We start from the raw sequence: 18,999 nt of genomic DNA on the forward strand, positions 1-18,999 counted from the left end.
GCTACACTGGGGGCAAATGAGAAGGTGCTGATCTCTTTGTGTACTACCAGCTCCAAGAAGAGACATTTAGCCCACAGTCCTCAAATCACACACAGACACCTGAGTTTACTGGAGGGGAGGGGAGGGGAGGGGGATGCTTCCTTAGCCAAAATATTTGATTCTTACCTAGACTGAGCATTACTGTTTGCTGAAATAAGGGCTCTTTGGTTTTGCACTTAGCTTTTGTAGATCTGTTGACCTGTGAGGTCTCTAGCTCCTGGATGCTACTAGAATAAAGGCATCCTATACAGAAACATTCATGGTAGCCTCAAGAGAGTAATCAAAGCTTTCTAGTCCACAGCAGTTAAATGACATTCAACCTTGAAAGCAATAAATTTTACATATATCAATATGTTGAAAAAAGCCCACTTTTTCAAAAATCCATCCTTTCAAATTGTTTTCAGGTAATCATCCTCCATTAAGGGTCCATTAAGGATTAGTCTACTCTGGAATGAGGCTGTAATCTAGCTATGATTACAGGAATGTAATCTGTTTCTGACAATGGCTCTTATTTAAAAAATGTTTCGAAATAACAAAAATAAGTACATGGTAGATGTATGAAGTATGGCCTGCTACACACAACTAGGACTTCCTATTCTGCATCTCCTATTTCAGTATGAATCCACCTTTGCTGTCTTGAAAGCAAGTGCACATCCTATGTAGGTCAGTCAGTCTGAAAATTACATATATTTCTGTTCTTCAGGCAGTTTCAGTGCAGTTCCTTACTGCAGTATTTTGAGGATAATCACCCTCTCCATTGCCCACCTTGGCATCCAAGGCTTTCCTTGCAAAAGGTGTACCAACACATTTCAGCACAGGAACAGTGCAGTAGTGTTTCTTTAGAATTGCTACAGTAGTATTGAAACACAAACCAAACTTTGGCTCAGCTTCTCTCTTTAACTCTTTACAGAGAAGTTAATGAAGTCTTTATTCTTCAGCTGCCTGCTAAAGGCACTGCTTGCAGTCATTTACAAGTGTTTAAAATTCACATGAAATGCATCACTGAAGATCAAAGCTGGACTTCTTTAAGTGTGCAGCACAACTCCCTCTGCATCATTTAGAGAACTCTGTTCAACACTCACAGTGTGCTTTGACAACACATTCACCTCTAAACCTTGCCTTACAGTGAGTAGTGCAAAGTTCAACCTGTTACATGATTTTACAAACCTGCTCTGCTTTGTAGCTTGCCTTCTGATTTTCTGGAATGCTGCTTTCTGCCCCACCCATGTCACTCACCCAGTATAGACTCTTGCTGGGAAACAGGAAGGCAAGATCAAATCCACTCCACTGTGCAAAAGCTAAAGTATGCTGAGAGTCCGAGTATACAATCAGAGAAAGAATTTAAAAAATTTAGTAGGTCACCACCTGAAGTGCAGAACTGATGTATTTATAACTAAGGAATTATTGAATATATCATTTATTATTGATTCTCCTTCCTTTGAGTAAGAGAGATCATTCTAAACCATTCTTCCATAATTATACTATATATCCTAATTACTAGAACTTTTTAATAATGTAGACCAAAACAAAAAGGCATACATGTCAATATGAAATCATAAATTGAATGAATTAAAAAAAAAAAATCAATACAGATTCACACAATACTCATGTATTTAATTGAAGCCCATTTTATTTCTACCAACGCCACAGCACAGGCTCCCTAAACCAACACATAGGTTCATCTTCTGCTTTGAAACAAGGCTACTCTACGAAGGCTGCTGGCTTCTGATACATCTCCCACAATAAAAGAATGAATGCTATGTCTTCTTTTTGAAAGATTTTATTAAAGAATATTCAGTCAGCTGTATGAGACATTTATGGAACCTCATTACTGAGTTAAAGTGCCATCAGTCAAGCCAAACACACTGAGAAGCTCATTCTCTTCAGTCTAATTTGCATGAGTTCTTACACAGTTCATGCCATGCAAAGCCCTATCAAGACCATTTTACATTTTGCAACTACCCTTTTAATGAAACCCAAGGTTTCAAGAAACAGCAAGTTCCACACATGTGAAAATAAAAATACAACTTGCACAACCAAGTGTACTTACACACTGAACAGCAGCAACATCACAAAATAGCTGACTTTGTGCTTCACAGCAAAACTGCACATGGCTCAATGATTTTGTTCACTGAACCATGCAGCTGACAAGCCTTTGAAAGGCACTCAGAGGCCTCAACAATTACAGTGCAAGATATCAGGAAAATTCTTAATTCCATTTGTCATTGTGATGGCTCAAAAAACGATTACTAAGACTTATTTTCAAATATTTTTTTTACAGAAGTGTTTCACCATCAGTACCCGGCATTGTCCAGCAAGACATGTATTGACAAATAAGCTTATATATTGCAAAACAAACTTCTGCTTAATTTTTATTTGTAAAATATGAGTTTCTAAGCAGATTTAACTATAAATTCTATTCACACCCACAAATTTTTTTGAAATTTTTCTGAATGCCTCTGTCTCTTGAAGATTGTCTTTCATTTCAAAACCGAGTTCCAAAATAAATCACCCTCTTATTTCATACTTACTTAGCAAAATTCTGTATTCCCACAGAACAGTGAGAATTTCACTGCTGCCAAAATGCACTGCATAGCTATCTGCATTCTTTTTTGCAGACACTCCCTGGCACTTACTTCAGTAAGCCAACCATGACTTCACTGATATCCCACAATTTTCTTGCAACCAAGTCATCCATGGCTTTGGGCAGAAGTTCTTCCTCTTTGCAGTCTCCAAAATACTTTCCTGACACGCCTTCGACGTCAGGAGAAGAGGCCAAATAAATAGATGTCTGGGCTCCTTCCAGAGGCGTTTTGAAGAAAGCCCACGATACCAAGTTGAAGAGAGGTTTGGCCAGCAAAGGAATATTCACATGTCTGCCCAGATTTGTTCTGACAATTCCAGGATGAAGGGAGTTCACGGTGACTCCGGTCCCCTCCAACCGACGGGCCAGCTCCCTGGCAAACAATATGTTAGCCAGTTTACTTCGGCTGTAACAAAAGCTTTTATTGTAGCTTATTTCACTGTTCAAGTCTTCAAAGTTGATTTCTCCATATTTGTAAAGCTTTGAGGACACTACAACGATTCTGCTTGGGGCAGAATTTTTGAGGAGGCCCAGAAGAAGGTTGGTGAGCAAGAAGTGGCCCAAGTGGTTTACACCAAATTGCATCTCAAAACCATCCTCTGTCTTCATATAAGGACACTGAAATATCCCTGCATTATTTATCAGAACATCCAGCCTTGACTCTTCCTTTAAAGAGGAAAGAAAAAAAAATCATTCAGGTTTAGAAGTACCATGTATAACATTATGCTTCAATTTCTCACTGGGCATTGTTAAAAAAGAAATAATTTCATTTCTAGTTTTCTGAATTATAACTTTTTGACAATCTTTTAAAGCATTGCTGGAAAAAAAAAAACACCTTTAAGTTGAACTACTGCCAAACTGTGCACATGACCCCAGTAGGATGCAAATACCTGAGAGTAGGTCTGTATCAACTTCTAATGCAGGCGAAGAACACAACTACTGGCTTCTCCAAGAGGTTTTTCTACAGCAATTCAGTGATAAATTACCTTTGTGATTAATTCTTTCCTCTTTAAAAAGCAACCTGTATTTTGCACTGCAAGAGGACACGCATCAATTTATGGCAAATCTTTGCTACAGCAGAGGGATCTATTGTGCAAAAGACACGCGAGCATGGAACACAAGGTGTTGGCACAAGGAATTCACCTCAGGGATGAAGAGGAACCATTATACTGTAGACCTATCATCTCACTGGGATTATGTGAAAAACTCTGCCAAATAATGTTTTCATGATTTTGAACTTGTCTTACTTTAAAACCAGTACACATCACTCTGCTGCTGGGTGAGAACTGTGGAGCAGTGCTCATAGAACAGTAACACTCATGTTTCATGTAATTCAAGTCCAATAGGTCTACTCAGGAACTAAGGAACAGAGGTTCTATGGTGCTTGGCACTTGAGATTTGATGGATCACTACTCTGGTTCAGGTTAGTAAAAATCAGACTCAAGGGTGTATGTTACACCCTCCAGGATCAGAAGATACAAGTAATTAACAGAGAGACTGCATTGATGATTAAGATATATGCATCATACACTTCATGCTCCAGAATCAACTCAAAAATTAGGAGCTCTCCAATTTATCCCAAACTGTTATTAAAAAAAACCAAACCAAATTAAAGGATGCTGCATAAATAAGCTCCGAATTCAACACTCTTACCCACCTCTAACAAAAGACTTTGAAAGCACAATTTATGCTTGCATGAATCAGAGGCAAAGGTATTCATTCTAAGAGCACTGGGAGTTTCCTTTGCTTTTAATTCTTTAGAGCCAATGAAGGGACTGGAAGACAAGCTGAGACAATCTTGGACCATTTTGATGATAAAAATAGAGAGCCTCATAAATGAATTCTGCATCATTTCTCTTTTACTTCACTGCCATTAGCAGCAAAGATACAAAGAGCAAACCCCAAATCTGCACTTGGCATTCAGTTAAAGGCGCTGGCATCTGATCACTCAAAACTTCAAGTACTTCAATCTCAGACTGATTTCTGTGGAACTTGTGGCTGCTCAGTGTTTCATATAACTGGGTCCCAAAGACATGATCCAAAGAGCACCAAACTCACTTCTCCACCCAAAGTGGCACAAGGGTCAGTCACTATCACTGAATCAGGACAGGAGTGAAGAAGTACTGACTGCAGATCTGCTCACTGAAGTGATCATTCTTTCTTCTTTAGAGAAAAATATCTGATGGGAGGATTTATTTTGAAAGACTTAACACTTCAAGAAGCAAGACCTCCACATGTGCTATTCTGTGAAATTCCTACATGTAATAACCTACAGGTATGTGATCAATGCCAAGAAGGCAGCTACTACGACCGAGGGCAGCAGAGTGCACAAAATATTGCATTGATGGGCAGTGCTATTCCCTGCAGCCCCTAAGCTTTCACTTTCTCCATTTTCCCATGGAACCCTTCAATACTTCAGCCTTTTATTTTTTTTCAGTGAGACTAAGGAGTGAGAGATAGCATCACTTTCAGTCATGCAAAGTAAAGCTCCCACAAATAAGGCTAAGCAGTGGGAGTGCACTTGTCTCTCCATCCTGATGATGTTTATATCGTCTTTATGTCAAACAAAAAACCACAAGAACCTCCAAACAAATCCCTAAATAACAGCTCCAAAAAGGACTCAAAAATAGGGATGGTAAATCACATAACCTTGGGTGGAAAAGTTCATTAAATATCTCTTGAGCTTGCATCCCTTGTCATTCAAGTTATAATGAAGGCATCAGCAGTTCTCTGAAGACAGCACACTCTCTTTTCCTTTATCTATTTCTCACTGAAGAGCCACTCTGATTAATTTGTGCTTATTACACAAATTGTATATCCTTTCATTAATGCAGGTTTTCCCACAGCACTAAAACATGATTAGACTTTATCACCGGATTCACATATATATATATATATATATATATATAGACTACGAAGTGTCCCACTAGAGGACTTAAAACTTGACACTTGACTTTTAGAAAAGCAGTTTTAAAATTAATATAATACAGTCCCTGTTTTCTTCCCCTCTTACAACAGGGTCTGAGTATCTTTTAAATACTTAACAAACCCCTGAGCAGCAGCAGAATTTATTAAGCCTGGCTTCCCATGACTTCATGTCTCATGACTTGAGTAGCTAGATGTGGTGAGATCAAAGTCCCAAAACATGCTTTTGGTGGGAATGAAATATTGCCTCCAACAGTACTTCTCTCTGCTCTACGAATTTAGTGGCATTTTCATCAGGCAAAGCAACTGGATGTCCCCATTCTCCTTAAACTCAAGTTTTCAGGAAATCTGAAAAAAATTTATACATTCAAAAATGCCTATTGACTAGATTCTACTGGTGGTGGGTGAGAGATTTAAATCCTTGTGGGGATAAAACCTAAGAAGGATGTCTGGAGCGTATCAGCAGCGCATCTGTCAACTTTTATTTTTCTGCTGGCAAAGCTGAGCTGTAACACTAATTTAAACCACCAAAAGTTAAGCTAGTTAATTCAGAAAGAAATGAAGAAATTCATTTATCTCACGCAGAAACAACCATTTCCTTCCCAGAAAGGATCTAGAATATTTTAAACCAAACCAGACCAAACTATCACGAAACCGATGCTTCCAGGAGCTAATTCTCGGCCAGTGCTTCCATCCTCTTCCCAAGCCCTGCAGTGACCGCAGCGACCTCCCCAGCCCCCGGAGCGCGCTGCCGGCGGCAGGAGCTGCCCGTGCAGCCCACGGGGACGCGCGGCGGCCGGCGGGGCTCGGGGGCGGCCGGCAGGGCGCAGCGCGCCGTGCCCCCGGGCCGGGCCGCGCCGTGCCCCGGGCCGGGCCGCGCCGTGCCCCCGGGCCGGGCCGCGCCGTGCCCCCGGGCCGGGCCGCGCCGTGCCCCCGGGCCGGGCCGGGCCGGGCCGGGCCGTACCTGCAGCACGCGGTGGCAGAAGGCGCGCACGGAGCGCAGCGAGGCCAGGTCCAGCTCGCGCACCACCAGCTCGCCCGCGCCGTCCGCCCGCTCGCCCACCTCGGCCCGGATCTCGCGGGCCGCCCGCTCGGCCCGCGCCCGGTCGCGGCAGCCCATGATGACGCGGGCCCGCATCCGCAGCAGCTCGGCCGCCGCCGCCCGGCCCAGCCCGCTGTTGGCGCCGGTGATGATGACGGTCTTGCCCCGCATGGAGCCCCCGCGCCCGGGCCGCGCCGCGCCGCGCAGCCAGCGCCAGGCGGCCACCAGCAGCCCCGCGCCCAGCGCCAGCGCCGGCAGCGCCGCGGCCATGCCGGGGCTGCCCGGGCCGCGCGGGGCCTGCTGGGGCTTGTGGTCCCGGAGCGCCTCGAGAGCCCGCGCGCCGCCCGGGCCGCGCGGGGCCTGCTGGGGCTTGTGGTCCCGGAGCGCCTCGGGAGCCCGCGCGCCGCCCGGGCCGCGCGGGGCCTGCTGGGGCTTGTGGTCCCGGAGCGCCTCGGGAGCCCGCGCGCGGCCGGACGGGGCCGCCGCCCCTGAGGGCTCCGCTGCCCGCCCGCGGCGCCGCCCGCGCTGCGGAGCTGGGCAGAGAAGCCTAAATAATAACCCCAAGTACCGGCGCAGGTTGGTGGCTGATTGAACCGCTTTAGTTGTTGGCGCTGAAGCTCTTGGGCGGTCCCTCAGCTCTGCCAACTTTGTATTGAAACCTTAACCCAAAATCTGTTTTCAGCTATCGACTTCATATAATGTTTCTAGACACTTACTAATCCCAGACCTTGATGATCCCAGCCAGGGCATCATGAGCCCATCCAGGGAGGCAGGAGTGGCCCCTGCAGCTCCCCCACTCAAAGTCCTTTTCACCCTAGCCAGGGAAGAGTCAGTAGTAGAAATGTACAGAGAGAGAATTAAAAGGTAAACAAATTTTGATCAAGAGCAAGGTAGGTTTAAAAAGAAAAAAAAAAAAAAAAACTAAAACAAAAAACCAAACCAAACAAACAAAAAACAACACACACAAAAAAACAAACAAAACAAACAAACAAAAAAACCACAACAGCCCAAACAAACAAACAACAAAAATCCCCCAAAACCACACTACTGGAGTTCATTGTAGATTTAGGAACAAGGTAGAGTCAAAGAGGACAGAACAACACAGATTAAGAGAAGTTTGTAATGAGGAACTAGAGGGCAGCAAGCAGGAGAATACAGGGAGACAAGAAACAAGCTTGACTTGGCTGATAAGGAACATGTTTGTCCTGAGTCAAGGCCTGGCACATTTGGATGATTAAGATGACTAAGATGACTAAGAAACCCAGGAAGAAACCCATGAGCCTTAATCAGGTTTCTTGTGGCTTGTCTGGACATGACAACCATTTGCAATAACAAGCTCCCCTTAACTGTCATATGTTGGTGCTACCTGCAGGCTGTCACACAGCTGCAGTCACTTCTGAGGCTGATCTCAGCCCGTGTTACAACAGCAGAAACAGCAGATTCTTCTGGAAGTACCCTTACAGTGTCTTTTCTGACTGTCTCACACTTCTCAGGCAGTTTAAGGGCTGTATAGGCAGCACCACATCTAAACACTGCAGATTTTTTTACAGATGTCTTCTGTCTTTGTCTTCACCACAGAAGACATGTTCTTCATTCTTGGCCATTCACTCCATTTTGAGCTTTATGGTTACACCAAAGGGTATTTTAGCCAGGCCACACCACTGCATCTGTGTATGAAATATGGACTTTTACATCCTAACATGGTGTAAGAGCCATGTTGGGGTGTTCTTCCATATGTTCTTCTCATAGTAAACACGTACTGGGAGGCGTTGCAGCCACACCCAGTCAAGGAACGTGAGGAAGGAAAAGTAGTTGCCAAAGACATGTCAAAATAGGAGAATTAGGAAACACCCTGCTAGAGGAGCAGAGTAATTCTGTAAGAAACCATCCTGGTGAGAGCTAAAGAATCTGCTGTTCATCACTTGGCTGTGAGTACACTCCAGTCATCTCTGATGCTCCTACTTAGAAGGCTGCAGATGTGTTGTAGAGGGCACTGCCTCGAGAGTGCTGCCTGTGTTTGTTGATGTCAGTCCAGCCTTCAGTGCAAGGAGCACTGTGCTCAGGAACTCGTGGTGATCAGAAGCTGCTCATGTAGGCAGAAATGATGTGTGCATCCAGATGTTGGTCCCAGATACTGAGCATGATAACTGGAAATTATTTCTTCTGACATTGACCTGCTCCACAGATTTCTGTATTCCTCTATTGCACTCAAGGTTGTGTTTAGCAGTACTGCAGGCCAGTGCAGGTTACAGGATTTGGCAGAGGAGCCTGAGAGGGTACCTGAGGATCCTCCTCAGAATGTAGGAGCCCTCTGAATCCCACATCCTTAGAAAAGACCACAGTTCAAAAGGCATGTTGGAAGACATGTGATGATGACTATCTCCAACTTTTTTAATCTGAAATACTTTATATTTTGGCTCCTCCAGATAACATGCTAGCCTGGAAATTAAAAGTGTGTCTTAAAGATGGGAGGAACTGGGAACATTGGTTTATGCTGTCTTGGTAGCTGGTGGGAAATATCTAACACACTCTGAGAATATGTTCTGTAAAGCAAAAATCTGTAGACACCTTCAGAATCCTATTTATAACATTTTTCTCCACAGGGATTGGTAGCAGTTGGAGACATTCCCATTTGTCTTACTGTCTTTCCTGGACTCTTAAGCAGTGCAGGAACCTGGATACTAAGGGAACAAGAACTGGATTCCCCTGACGGAGTTCTGTTTCCACACAATTCATCTGTGTTATTACTAATCCTCCTCCAGATTTTCTCTAAGATGACAGTTTCCTTTTCATGAGTCTGTCTTCCAGTGTTGTAAACAGACTGATAAAAGACAGTTCTTTATATTCCCTTACTGAAAAAAAAAATTCTGTTGTTTTAACTGTGACTGGCTTAGGGTTACGAGGGCATAAACTCATGGTAGCATGATGAGCGTGACAAGCAAGACATTTTTTATTGAGTTTTGTGGTTGTTGTTGTTGTTTGCTTGTTTTGTTTTGTGGATTGGAATGCTATTAAGAGACAATTCTCTTCTATGTCTACAAAAATAGAAAACACTTTCCCTCAGCTCCCGCCCCACTTCACAGAATTTTCTTGAAAAAGATTGTTTCGGTCCACTAGCCAAGCTGTGCCTTGGAGCAGAAGAAAATAATTTTAACAGGCAGAGGCTGCTTGGCAAGCCTGATTCTCCCCAAACATCCAGATTAGTCTGGAAGGTACTTGCATGAACTAGTAGGCTCCACTCCCCCACCATGCTGCCAGCTGGATATGCAGAGAAGCAGCCATCGAGCCCGGGGACTGTTGCCTGACAATTAAAAGACAGTGTATGATCTGAAACATTTAAGAGCATTTTGCTCAACTAATTTAGGAAAAGTGATTGTGGGCCTTAGCATCAGCTCCTGAACTTTAATGTCAATTTGAATTCTGTCACTAAGAATGTAAATTCTACTATGTAGATTTGTGAACACTTTTTACATGTGCTTTAGTGCTGTCAGGAAGCCACTGCAAGAGGGAATCCCCAAGTACTGTGTGCACGATCAAAAAAGACTCGGAAGCTCTGGTGTCCTGGCCAGTAGGTTTCATTCTTGCTGTACGTGGATGGTTCACTGGAAATAAAGGTAAACATAACAGACCACATGACTTGGCTTCCAGTTTATTCACTGATTTGCATGCTTGGCCTGTCAGGTATGAGGCTCACCTCTGCACTCTGATAGGGATTAAGGATTCCATTAACCTTTTAATTATCAAGATGTAGTTGTTCAGTGAGAGTCAAATGCCAGTTTTATTTCCTGCACCCAGTCTCTACAGCTCTAACAATGTATGGATGAAAACCAGCTAATACATGCTCTGCTTCAAAAAGGCAGGACTGGTCTTTCTGAAATTTGCAGCCATGCTTTTGTGGTAAAGGTACACACACAATTTATATTCCAAAGCTAAGGAATATTTCTGAATTCCTTGTGGACTCTGATCTCTCACATAAAAACATCTGCTAATAACATTTTTCATAATCTCCATTTGGTAACTCTATCCCATCCTGGCAGACAATGACCAGGCCTCAGTTAATTCATGTCTTCTTCACCTCCTGGCTGGGCTGGGAAATGTGATACGTTTTGGGCACCAAGCCTTTAGCACATATGAAGCTCCAAGTACACCAGAAATCTGCAGTGCATCCCATCAACATCACATACTGGTGTGAACACTTGGAAACCTTTCCAAGAGTCTCTATTTGTGTTTCATGCAGGATCAAGGCTTTTGCCTTTGCTTCCAAAGAACTTTGTGGCTTGGACCCAGAACATTAAAATGATCGCCTATGTTCCTGGGAAGGAAACCATAATTAATACAGTGGAGATTTCTGCAATAACAGGACTGTTCATCTGGACAGAGGAGACCAAACTTTCAGAGGCTAACGTGAGATTCTGGGCCAAATTCCCCCAGGAACCACAGATTATGACAAGCTTGATTCACCATTTCTACTTCCACTGCAAAGTACATTCTTTTGGTTTTGTCTCTTCTGGTATGACTATATGACAATAAATAATAAACCAGGTTAGTTCTTCCACTAGGGAGAGAAAGAGAACAAACACCACCTGACAGATGTTAGTGGTGTCATTTGGATATCGCTTAGTTACATGGATAACAATGAGATACAGGAATTTAGCATAAAAGAGAAAGAATAGATCTATGGTGTAAAGATGAAGTCATGCAGCAACAGGCACCTGTCCTCTGGAAACTCATCAGAAGTTGCCAAACTAAGTTCACGCAGCTCACAGAATGGTTGTTCAAATCCTAATGGAATCTAGTTAAGAAGAAAGTAGTTCTATCAACAACATTATTTCCAGGTAGATTATGTATTATGAAGGCATGCTCTAAAGCTTCAGCCTTTGTCTCAGCCAAGATACTCACAGCGTGTCAGACTTCTGCCCAGTTCTGTGAAGTATGCTGGGTCAAGGTGACACCTCTAGCTCTCAGATTTGACTGAAAGTGGTCACTTCTGGTTCTAAACATCAGGAACACTCTGCCTAAGAAATTATGCTAAAACCTCTACATAGAAAAATGACAATGTTCTGTAAAGCCAGCTTTATTAAGAAAGCAATATAGGAAAATAATGCAAACATGACCAAATGCATCAATATTTTACTAGAAGCCAAAACCATGTGGTGACAGACCTACTGAACACATATTTAACCAGCAAACCACCAACAGGTAAACAGTTATATGTAAACTGTGCTTTTGGGATTGTCAAGAACCAGCATTGCAGAATGAATTTTCTTATAAATAACCCATCAACAGTTTTTTAGATAAAATATAACTGTTCTGTCTCTCAGAATATGTCTCAAGCTATAAAAACAGTACAAATCTAATATCAAAACCATAGTATTAGATACAGACAGGTAAAAAAATCTAAACTCCTTAAGAATTATATTAAAACAACTCTATTAAAAACACTTCCTTTAAAGGCTGTCCTAGCCAAAAGTTAAATCTTTAGACACAGTGCTCACAATACAAAAATGTAGAGGTTTTCAGATGTAACTATTGGTAATTAGAGGCTGGCTGAGTTAAGAACCTCATCTTTAATGGCACCCTCCACTCATGTAGATTTTTGGTACTTCTGAGCAATACCATAGGGAACATGTGCGGCTATTGTGCCTAATTTCTGTGCTCCTTCAATGTGGAACATCTGGTCATCAAAGAAAATGTGAGGGCGGATTTTCGCCAGGATTGGTCCTTTAGGTGCTCCTGCTAGGAAAAGTGCCTCATCAATCTCCAGACCCCAGCTACGGAGAGTCTTCAGCACTCTGGCTCCAGAGCTCGCTGCGCTTCTGGCTGTGACCAGGTAGGTCCTTATAGGACAATTTAATCGTTCATTTTTTGCATAGAACTTCTTCTGGAGTTTCCCCAGGTCTTCCAGAAAACCCTTCAGAGGACCCTGAGTATGAAATACCAGAAGCATATTTAGTATATGCCCACAGTTCCCCAAATAATTCTTTTGCTTTCTTCCCAACTGCCAGTTACACAGAGAATTCCTTTTCCTAATGCTGTGCTATTCCACAAATTTTATATGTAACATCTCCAAATGGGTCTCCACTCTCACTAGGAATTCACACATTGGCAAAAAGTTAAAACCATAACACTACGTGGCAGGATCAGTGGGAAAATAATTCTCACTAAGGTTTACAAGATCTCTTACAATATTATTTTTTAATTACAGTCTTTAATAAAATGTTCATTGAAAACACAGAAGTCTTTTTGCTATGAACCATGAGCTGTAATTTTTTCCTGCACAAAAAACATCAATTAACATCAATTTAAACACAAAGCCATCAATTAACTCTTTTCAGACTAATGACTATATTATACCCCAGTTATTAGAAGCAAATGACAGTTTTGTTCAAATTGCAATATATTGTACTGTCCAGTACTTTCCTAAACAAAGCTTTTACTCTGAATTTACACTATTTTTAACAATAGCAGAATTGTTATTTCAGTTTAAGCGAATGTTAAAATATTTGTGGTTTTAGACAAATGGCATAGCTCTGCTTGGGAATAAGCAGATATTATCCTGTTTTAATAACCAGAATATCTCAGTGCTTGAAATTAACATTACCTACAGTCTGATTAAAAAAAAAAATCAGGGAAATCAGTACTAACATTTCTTTTTCTAATGATACTATTAAAAGACAACTATCAGTGACTGTCTTATATATGGAGTTCTCTCACAGAAATGAGAGAGGACTGCAATGATGGCCTGGTAAAAGGACTGCAATGGTTGCCCCTTTTATGTGAAACATGCATTTTAAAGATTATCTTTGAAGAAGGAAACAAATAGGGGCATCAGCTTTCACAAAAACCACATCCACACTGGGGAAATGGAGAAATACAGCAGCAATAAAGTCATCAGATCTTTTGGAAACTCCCTTTAAACCAGAAATTAAAGAAATACAAACCTGTGCAAGAGGCTTATTTTCATTCAGTTGTTCATGTTCAAAAAATCTATCTAATCCTTGCTCTTTGAAAATCTGTTCTGATTCATCAGAAAAGATAACAGCATCCCCATCAAAAGCCACCCTCAGCTGTGTATCCGAGTAAACAACGTCTTTGTTGGCAGTGAACATCGTAGCTGATGCAATGCCTGAAAATAGATCAGAGACCCTCAGTTAGTATGTCCTGCAAAGTCAGTCAGGAAACCATCAGCAGTTTGCTTCCAACAACTTACTGGTGGTGACCCTTATATATGGTAAACATGACCAATCACAAAAGCTAATTAGAGCTGGCTGTTCTGTAACACAAATGCATGGAAGCTGTCCCACTGCCAAAACATCCCGGACATTCTTCTATCCACTTTTGTGTAAGACTATATAAATTGCTTCCCAAACTGTGCTGCAAATGAGAGAAAAGCAGGAAATCCCAAGGAGACCACTCAATCAAAGTATTTGTTACTTTTTAACAAAAAGGGGGCACAGAAGTTGCTTTTTAAAGTTGTATCAAAGAGATGATGCGATTCAAACAGAAGCTGAATAGAGGTGGGAGTCTTGTTTCTTTTTGAAGGGGAGAAGACAAAGGTGTAGGGTGTTGAAGTTATTGCTATCAGCAAGGCCGAAGGGTCAGAGAGGGACTGTATTACATGATTTTATTTGGTTGAGTAAAAATAAGTGATGAGCCTGCACCATACAAAGTGGTGACTTCCTGCATTTGATGAAGCAGCACTAATTTCTGTGAAAGACACACAATAAATATACTTTTTGAACAAGCTCAACGAGACAACAAAAGATATCAACAGATAGCAAAAGAAAGTCAATTCAAACCTGCTTTTATAGCTTCCTGCACTTTGTCAGAATCTGCTGAGAGGTACAGGTTCGTGAGGTACGCAGTCAGGTAACCAATGGGGCTCTCTCCTCCCGTCATACAGAAACGTTCAATTGTTAAGCCTAAAGTAAGAGAACAGCACAGGGTGCAGCTCTGCCTTGACACTTCAAAGATGTTAAAGGAACCTGCGAAAAGGTACACTAGCCTAGCCTACAGTAAACTTAAGAAAATACGTTCATTGTAATTTCAACAAGTTACACAACTTCAAACAACTACAGTATTTGATCAGCCCATCCTCACTGAGAATTTAGGGGAAAAAATTCCCTCTGTGACAACAGAGTAACTGTTGTGAAGATGTATGTGTAGGGAGCATAGATACCAAATATGAAAAAGTTTAAGGACTTCTCAGAAGTTATGGTTCACACCTGACAAATCTAGACCACTGGATCAAATTCTAATACTATTTCACTTGTGCTGACACCCAAAAATAAAGATCCAAGAAGCTGCTTTTCCCAAAGTCAAAACAGGAAGAATAAAATTAATTCATATTATTATGTAACAGGTGGCAATTCTACACATCACTAATTCTTTTATTTACCATAGTGATTGATGCTGTTTATGAGTCTCACTCCCACTTGGGCATGGTTATTAGTCATCAGGACAATATCAAACCGTTCTTCATCATCAGGGTACAGCTCGAGAAGCCGGACATTAACATGCTCCAGCGCCTGCAGATTGAAAATGTGGAAGTCAACAGTCAAGTATGCCTTCTTTCTTAGTCACTGGAGTTTTAGTGATAGGATTAGCTTGAAGGAGAGTGTAAAATACCTGATAGTTTAACTTGCTGAACTTCTTTTACTCCTTCTGCTTTGCTGCCCCCAGCAACCATTTGACTGGGTTCATTTGAAAGGAAGTGTTTGGGTTTTTTTTTTTTTTTTTTTTTTTTTTGAGCTATGGAATTTACTTTTGCTGATTTACTGACACAGTTCAGGTCATCAGGTGTCAAAGACCATCCTTAAGTAATGAATACAAAATCATATCCTGTCAGCATGATTAGCTTGAGTTTCTAATTGCAGCAATAAATGAGACAACTTTTTATTTGAGAGCTCTTCAAAGATAATTGGCTGGCATGTTATACCCACAGTCTGGCATTCTTATTTCCTTGACCTTTCATCTGCTCATTGCTCTCTGTATCCATCTGTTCTCCTCTTTAGAACTTCATTTTGACCTTTGAATGAAATTCTTTGGGATTGCAGCAACAAAATCAATAATGAATCATCAAATGAATGCAAGTTAGAGTGATTTTTATTAAGATGCTTTAAAAAGTCAGGCTAGTTGTTCAGAACTAAACCACAGATTTCATAATTAAATTCTGGAACTCTCACTTTACAAAGCTATGTTATTATGGAACTGTGCTTAGGAAAAATCTAAGTTGGAGCCTAGTGTAAGGCCTAGAAAAATATCTTAGTATGTGGTCATAACTCACTTCTATTATTAATACTCTACTAGACAGGCAATTTCTTAAATTATTAGAGAATAAGGGTGAGTGGAGGAGGGCATTCCATTTTTCATCAAGTGTCTTTATACTTTGCAGTCTAAAGACACCCTGGTCTGTGATAGTTAGTATCTTAAACATTTCAATAAGGGAATAAACAAAAAATTATATTATTTCTTCTAGCCTTATGATTCCTGTGACTAAGTAATATAAAGAATTTAAACAAAAATGGCATAACAGAGATCAAGTTGCATTTACCTGGGCATAGCTAACAGCTCTGATTTCCAAAATATGAGCAGTTAAAGAGTCAAATTGTGCTTATAATCTAAGTAAATTTGACACTGAAATCTAACATTAAAAACTAACTGTGCTAGCAGGACTGCTACATATAGGAAAAGATGCAGTAAATTCCCAAGTCAGTCGGCCCTCACTGGTGTGCACAGTGAATTATTTTATGGCCACACTTTTATGTTACAAACACCTTTACAGTGCTTGTGCCATTAATGCTGCTAATAGCTATATTTACATGCATGGGTATTGACATAAGTATTTTTTCCACTATGTTAATAAAGTGAGTAATGAAGAAAATGTTTTAAATTCCTGAGACCAAAACTGAATTAATGAAAATCTACTTTTAAAACCTGAAATGTTCTGCAACAACTCTGATGTCAGCAAATATGATTTCTAATTATGGTTTCATTAATTTTCTGAAGTCCTTTTGGTAAAGCTTAGCAAACAGTTCTCAATGGACTGTAATAAAAGTAACTATAAACAATCTTTTTTCAAGATGGTCCTACTAAAACCTGTGCTCTTCAAAATTTTATTTTATTTTATTTATTTTTTTTTTTACTTTTCTGTAATTTCACTTGGTTTCCATGCTACAGGGTGTTTTCCTTGGCTATTTCTCTGGGTTTTTTTTGTGCAATGAAAGCAAAATATTCCATTTCAGCTCTTCTTAAACCCTGACTCAGAAGTAGGGACTCCATTTCTTTTGCTGGTCCTCAAGAACAATTTCCAGGGTGACAACAAAAGCAAGGAAAAAATTAAAGCTGAGAAAAATAAATTAAAATCAACATCCACTATTTGGGTTTTGTTTGGGTTTTTTTTTTTTTTTTTTTTTGGTGGGGAGAGGAACTGAGTTGCTTTATTTGTTTTGTTATGGGATGATTTCGGGGAGGAGGAGGATGTGACAAAAAACATTTGGGGCGTATCGTGTCTGAAACAGTCTTAAAAGGAAAGGTGCTTCATACGCTCCATGTCCAGCGGAAAAAGCAGGCTGCTCCTTACCCACACCTGGGATGTGGCGCTGTGAGCCGGGATACAAACCGGGATGCTGAGGGTACCACTCCGGTCCCGGTGACGCGAGCAGTACGTGCTGTGCCGCCCGCGCTCGGCATTAGCGGCGGCGGGAGGGGAGGGCAGGAGAGGAGGAGAGGGAATGGGAGAGGGGAGAGAAGCGGTGGCCGCAGGGCCAGGGCGCGCAGAGATGCGGGGGACGCTCCCGGGCAGCCCCGCCGCGACGAGCTGGGAGAACAACTCTCAAACACATCTCCCCAAGGCGGGATTTTCCCCGCTGCAGGAGGCTTCGTGCTCCTCCTCTTCCCGAAATTTGGCCCCGCGGCATCCCCCACGCCCCGCCGCGCCCACACGCTCTCCTGCCCCGCCGGCCACCCGCTCCGGGCCGCCTCCTGGCTACCTTGACGAAGTAGAATGCCGGTCCGGGCTTCAAGATGTCGTTCTCGTTTTTCTGCTGGTACTCCACGTACTTCTCCACGCCCTGCTCTTCGTAGATCCGCTGCTCCTCCACCAAGTTGAAGAGTGCTCGGGAGGACACGGCCACCGTGATGGCGTTCTGGGGCTTGGGCTGCGGAGCGAGCGCAGGGTAGCGCCGGCCCGCGGCCCTCAGCGCCGGCCCCACCTCCCCCGGAGCCCCGAACCCCCGGCAACCCCCGGCCCGCCCGCACTCACCGGCCGCGGCCTCTGGGTAACCAGACTGTCGTAGAAAGCCTTGGCCGCCGCCCAGTCCTGCTCGGCCTCCAGCTGCCGGTCCTCCTCTGCCGTCCGGCTGGGCGGCGGCTCCTGCGAGCCCGAGCCGCTCATGGCTCCTGCCGCGGCCGTAACGGGCGGCCGGGGAGCGGCGGCAGCGGCCGCGCCCCTGCCCCGCCCCGGCCAGGCGGGCGAGGCAGCGGCGCTGCCTCTCCCCGGCCCCGTGCGCGCCCGGGGTCGCGGCCCGGAGCGGTCCGGCTGTCCTCCGGAGAGGAGCGGCCCCGGCGGCCCCGGCCCTCACAGCCGAGGCGCCGCCCGCCCGCAGCGGCTCCCTCGGCGCGGGCCGCGCGGAGCCGCAGCCGCGGCGCTCCCCGCCGCCCTCGCGGCACCTGCGGCGGCCGCGCCGCGCGCGGCTCCGCGCTGCCCTCACAGCGCTCGGCAGCGATGCCCGCGGCTGCACTCCGGCTACCTGCAGCGTTACAGATGTGTCATTTAACTGCAATGGCTTAAGCGATTTAATGTTAACTGCGACGAATTCCCAGGAGATCTTATATGTTTTAGCAATCACAATGGGCTCGATGTCTGTGGCCTTGGGTCCTTTGTGCCACGTGGAAAATACCTTCAAGAAAGAGCGATTGGGCAGCGTGGCTGAGAGTGTGTTCACACCCACAAAAACTGTTATGCTGGTACGAGGTTGGGGTGGTCCTAAAATCCAGAGTCCCACACAGAGCTATGGGAAGCATCTAATACTCATACAGCTGTGTGAAATGGTCCTTTCTGCCTCTGCAGATCACCATCTGAACCACAGCAAAGGTTCCCACACTGATAAACTGCAGGAGAGAGTGGAAAGTGAAGAAGGAATCGGATTTTCTCCTAAACCAGTACACAATATGGCCCAGCAGACCCATAGTTATATCTGTGTCATAGCACATGTGATCACGATCCAAAGCCCCTTTAACATATTGAATGAAGACTCTAAGTATTGATTCCAACCCTGACCACTACATAATCTGTATCTGATTGCCAGATCTCTCTGCCTCCATCCAGTCTCCAAAAAGAAACAGGATGGTTTTATTACTTTTGCCCCTCTTTTTTTTTTTTTTAAATGTGGCTTCCCAGTGAAAGGAT

General features: G+C 43.3%; 2 protein-coding genes across 3 annotated transcripts; both read right to left on the reverse strand.

Moving 5' to 3' along the window:
* Window positions 1-1,644: 1,644 nt before the first annotated feature.
* Window positions 1,645-6,860, reverse strand: RDH14 (retinol dehydrogenase 14). Its single transcript, XM_021525361.2, has 2 exons — window positions 6,513-6,860; window positions 1,645-3,289 (listed from the first exon to the last, which is right to left on the reverse strand). The coding sequence occupies exons 1-2, from the start codon at window positions 6,858-6,860 to the stop codon at window positions 2,672-2,674; spliced, it is 966 nt and encodes a 321-aa protein (XP_021381036.1). The 3' UTR covers window positions 1,645-2,671.
* Window positions 6,861-11,648: 4,788 nt separating this feature from the next.
* On the reverse strand, window positions 11,649-18,017 carry NT5C1B (5'-nucleotidase, cytosolic IB). 2 transcript variants are annotated; one of them, XM_021525360.2, is made up of 6 exons: window positions 17,854-18,017; window positions 17,582-17,749; window positions 14,989-15,118; window positions 14,390-14,512; window positions 13,532-13,716; window positions 11,649-12,513 (listed from the first exon to the last, which is right to left on the reverse strand). In XM_021525360.2, the coding sequence occupies exons 1-6, from the start codon at window positions 17,983-17,985 to the stop codon at window positions 12,175-12,177; spliced, it is 1,077 nt and encodes a 358-aa protein (XP_021381035.1). In that variant the 5' UTR covers window positions 17,986-18,017; the 3' UTR covers window positions 11,649-12,174. The 2 variants fall into 2 exon arrangements, with proteins under 2 accessions (XP_021381035.1, XP_077638570.1); XM_077782444.1 differs by having other exon boundaries at window positions 14,390-14,575.
* Window positions 18,018-18,999: the final 982 nt, after the last annotated feature.

Source organism: Lonchura striata, chromosome 3 (assembly GCF_046129695.1).
Source record: "Lonchura striata isolate bLonStr1 chromosome 3, bLonStr1.mat, whole genome shotgun sequence".
Lineage (NCBI taxonomy): Eukaryota > Metazoa > Chordata > Aves > Passeriformes > Estrildidae > Lonchura > Lonchura striata.

What these genes read in the sequence shown, in the direction of transcription:
- RDH14 (XM_021525361.2), bottom strand. Translation starts at nt 6,860, where the DNA reads ATGGCCGCGGCGCTGCCGGCGCTGGCGCTGGGCGCGGGGCTGCTGGTG. An exon ending in TCTGCCACCGCGTGCTGCAG is followed by an intron (nt 3,290 to 6,512) that starts GTACGGCCCGGC and finishes TCCTCTTTAAAG; the next exon opens with GAAGAGTCAAGGCTGGATGT.
- NT5C1B (XM_077782444.1), bottom strand. Translation starts at nt 17,985, where the DNA reads ATGAGCGGCTCGGGCTCGCAGGAGCCGCCGCCCAGCCGGACGGCAGAG. An exon ending in CGGCATTCTACTTCGTCAAG is followed by an intron (nt 15,119 to 17,581) that starts GTAGCCAGGAGG and finishes TTCAATCTGCAG; the next exon opens with GCGCTGGAGCATGTTAATGT. An exon ending in AAACAGCATCAATCACTATG is followed by an intron (nt 14,576 to 14,988) that starts GTAAATAAAAGA and finishes ACCTTTTCGCAG; the next exon opens with GTTCCTTTAACATCTTTGAA.